Source organism: Poecilia latipinna, unplaced genomic scaffold (assembly GCF_001443285.1).
Source record: "Poecilia latipinna isolate Pla-1442-1.1 unplaced genomic scaffold, P_latipinna-1.0 Scaffold613, whole genome shotgun sequence".
In the NCBI taxonomy this organism is placed as follows: domain Eukaryota; kingdom Metazoa; phylum Chordata; class Actinopteri; order Cyprinodontiformes; family Poeciliidae; genus Poecilia; species Poecilia latipinna.
In genome coordinates this window covers 568,816-571,655 of record NW_015113229.1, presented here as the reverse complement: position 1 = coordinate 571,655, position 2,840 = coordinate 568,816, and the positions used below count along the sequence as shown (strand labels likewise).

Below are 2,840 nucleotides of genomic sequence, written 5' to 3'. Positions count from 1 at the left end.
ATCTAAAGGATGATCTAAAGCAGGGGTCCCCAAACTTTTTCCTGTGAGGGCCAAATAACTTTTCCCTTCTCTGGTGGGAAGGGAAAAGTCAGTTTGTAACAGAAAAAGAGTGACGATTGCAGGAGTGCCTAAATGTAAAAATTTATTGTTTTCCAGAAAGCAAATAAAATAACTCTCTCTGGGTTCTTCTCAGAAAAAATCCAGGAAATAACACTATTTATGAAATAAATACCGTATTTTCCGGACTATAAGCCTCAGACTGTAGGTTTTCCACAACGATGCAGCAGCAGCAGAGGGGGGCGGAGTCATAACAGGTCAATTGAATATCACATTTATTACGGTTGAAAAACAAAAATTTGCCAAGTTTAGATTTAACTGAACTGATTACGGCAGTTTCCAAACGGTAACTGTAACAGTAAAAGTGCTGATCCTTCGTGTCTGCTACTAGCATGTGCTAAATGAAAATGGGCGCTTCTTTCTTCTTTCTTCATCTTTAGATCTCAACACCAGCTTGCATCCATTATTGTTGCACCACTGCCATCTATTGGATCCTAATATCTATACCTCAAATTCTCATAATGATCCCAGTATTATTTAAAAAAAAAAATAAAAATCTTCTTTTTCCCCTCAATGCTGTTTAACTGATCAACAACATTCTCAAATTTCAATTTCCTATTAAAACCTAATTCCGTTTTAATGGGCGCTTTCTTCTTTTATTTCCAATTTTGACTTCCAATGATTCACTTCCTGCTAAAGAGCCTCCTGGTGGTTGAAGAAAAATCCAAATATAAGCTGCACCGGGTTATAAGCCGCAAGGTTCAAAGCTTAGGAAAAAGTAGCGGCTTATAAATCGGAAAATACGGTATATGAAAAAAAATCTAAATGCTCTTTGGTATTGTTCAGGGGGCTGCACCAAATGCGGAGGCAGGCCGGATCCGGCCCGTGGGCCATAGTTTGGGGACCATTGATCTAAAGGATCAGGGGTGTCCAAAGTGTGGCTGTTGAAATGATTTTGTTTGACCACAATTCAAAAATGGTAAAAATTTAGTCAACAAAATGGAATTGAGTTGAAGACCCAAAAAATTTGTTAATGGCATGTTTTTCTTCAAATAAGACAACAGCATGAAACCTTTTAGATGTTTTAGGTATTTGGGAATTAATTAGTTAGATTGTTTACTATCAAGCAGGTAAAACAAGAAAAGAAAAGAAAGTTTTTGCATTTTTAATTTATTGAATTTTGTGACAAACCACTAGTTTAACTTTTCCGCTTTTGGCCCCTTAGAGAAAAGAATTTGGTCACCACAAAACCATAAAAAGTTTTATGAAATGTAAGAAATTTTTAACCACCAGTGTCCCCCAATGTCTCCACACCCCCTTTACATCTGGCCACCTGAGGAATCATAGAACAAGACCTTGGTCAGAGAGGTGAGCAAGAGGTCAATTGGCAAAGCTCAATGGTGTCAGGATTAAAAAAAGTACTGAAACAAGGACCGACTAAACCAAGATGGTGCAGAGGTCCAAGAGGCCAGTGTCAAAGGAACTCAGAGCATGGAGACCATTACCGCCCAATGGTGCAGGAACTTGGAGCCTGGTGGCCACAGGAGCTCGATCCTTGGTGGGTGGTGATGGTATGGAGGCTTGCAATGACGAAGGAGCTTTGAGACTGCAGCTGAATCTCTGGGGTCTGAAGGACCTGGCTGGAGGCTGACCGAGTGACTACGATGTGAATACGTGTGTACAAGTGATTTTTTTTTTAGTTTAATTAACAAATTCAGGTTTTTCATTATGAAGTTTGGCATTTTGATCAGTTAGGCTGTGCCACATACAATTCAACTAAAGAAAAAAATGAATAAAAATCAATGCTGTTCAATATGGTATTAATTTCAAATTCTTATATTTTGTCCTTTCTGTCTCTGTGTTGCCCTACGATGCACTGGTGACCTGTCAACAAAATGTAGAAAATGTGCTGTGAAGCTTTACAGATGTTCTGTTTGTATTTTCTCTCTCTCATTCAGAGACCAAATCATTCAGCCAATGAGTGTGACAAGAGATGGGAGACTGGCTCCTCTTTGGGGCCATATGAGGAGCTGCACAGAAGAAAAAGAAGAGGAGGAAGAGGAGCATGAAGAGGAAGAACAGGGCTTGAGTTCAATGCCTCAGGGATTGAAAGACAAAACAATGAAATAGCAAAAAAAAAATTCTGCTACACTCAGAAATGAACAAGCAAGTATGAGAGAACTATTATCATTCCCTTATTGGGGCCCTCTTACTCTACACTTTGGTCTCTCTAATATTTATTTTTATTACGTCACCATTAATGCGGCCCAAACCACTGCGTGCAACCCCACAAAATATACATTAAAACGTGCTGCCCATCTCGAGAAGGGAGTTATTACTTCTGTTGCCGTTTCAATTTCCATGATAAACATGGCAACAAACTATGGCTTTGAATTACAATGGAAAAGAATGCACCCACAAAATAAAAGCCTTCATATTTTATGCAGCAGGTAATTGCTACTTTGCTGCAACCACTGTTACATATGGGATTGGTGTAGCTTTTTAAAACGAAGTTTACTAAATATTTCAAAATAAAAGCCTCTGCTCTTTACCTACTCTACATTTTAAGTTGAGAGAACTGTTCAATGAGATATTGGCTTAGGACCAAGACTCCATGATTCTAATGGTGGGGTTAATATGCTAGTACTTTGCTAGTGATACCACATTTAAGTTACCATTACAAAACAATGAATGGAGTACGTTGATGTTACTCAACATGCTGATGATAATACATACATCCAACTAGTGTCTACATGCTAGTTGCTCAACATGCACAATAATAA

The 2,840-nt window shown here is 38.5% G+C and overlaps 1 protein-coding gene across 2 annotated transcripts in view; it reads left to right on the top strand.

Annotated features, from left to right (window-relative positions):
* LOC106953920 (synembryn-A-like) overlaps positions 1 to 2,565 on the top strand; it is a 43,034-nt gene extending 40,469 nt beyond the window's left edge. For both annotated transcript variants that reach the window (XM_015043058.1, XM_015043057.1), the window contains exon 14: positions 2,016 to 2,565. In XM_015043058.1, coding sequence (XP_014898544.1) covers positions 2,016 to 2,187 — 172 coding nt within the window. In that variant the 3' untranslated portion in view covers positions 2,188 to 2,565. The remainder of the gene's footprint in view (positions 1 to 2,015) is intronic.
* Positions 2,566 to 2,840: the final 275 nt, after the last annotated feature.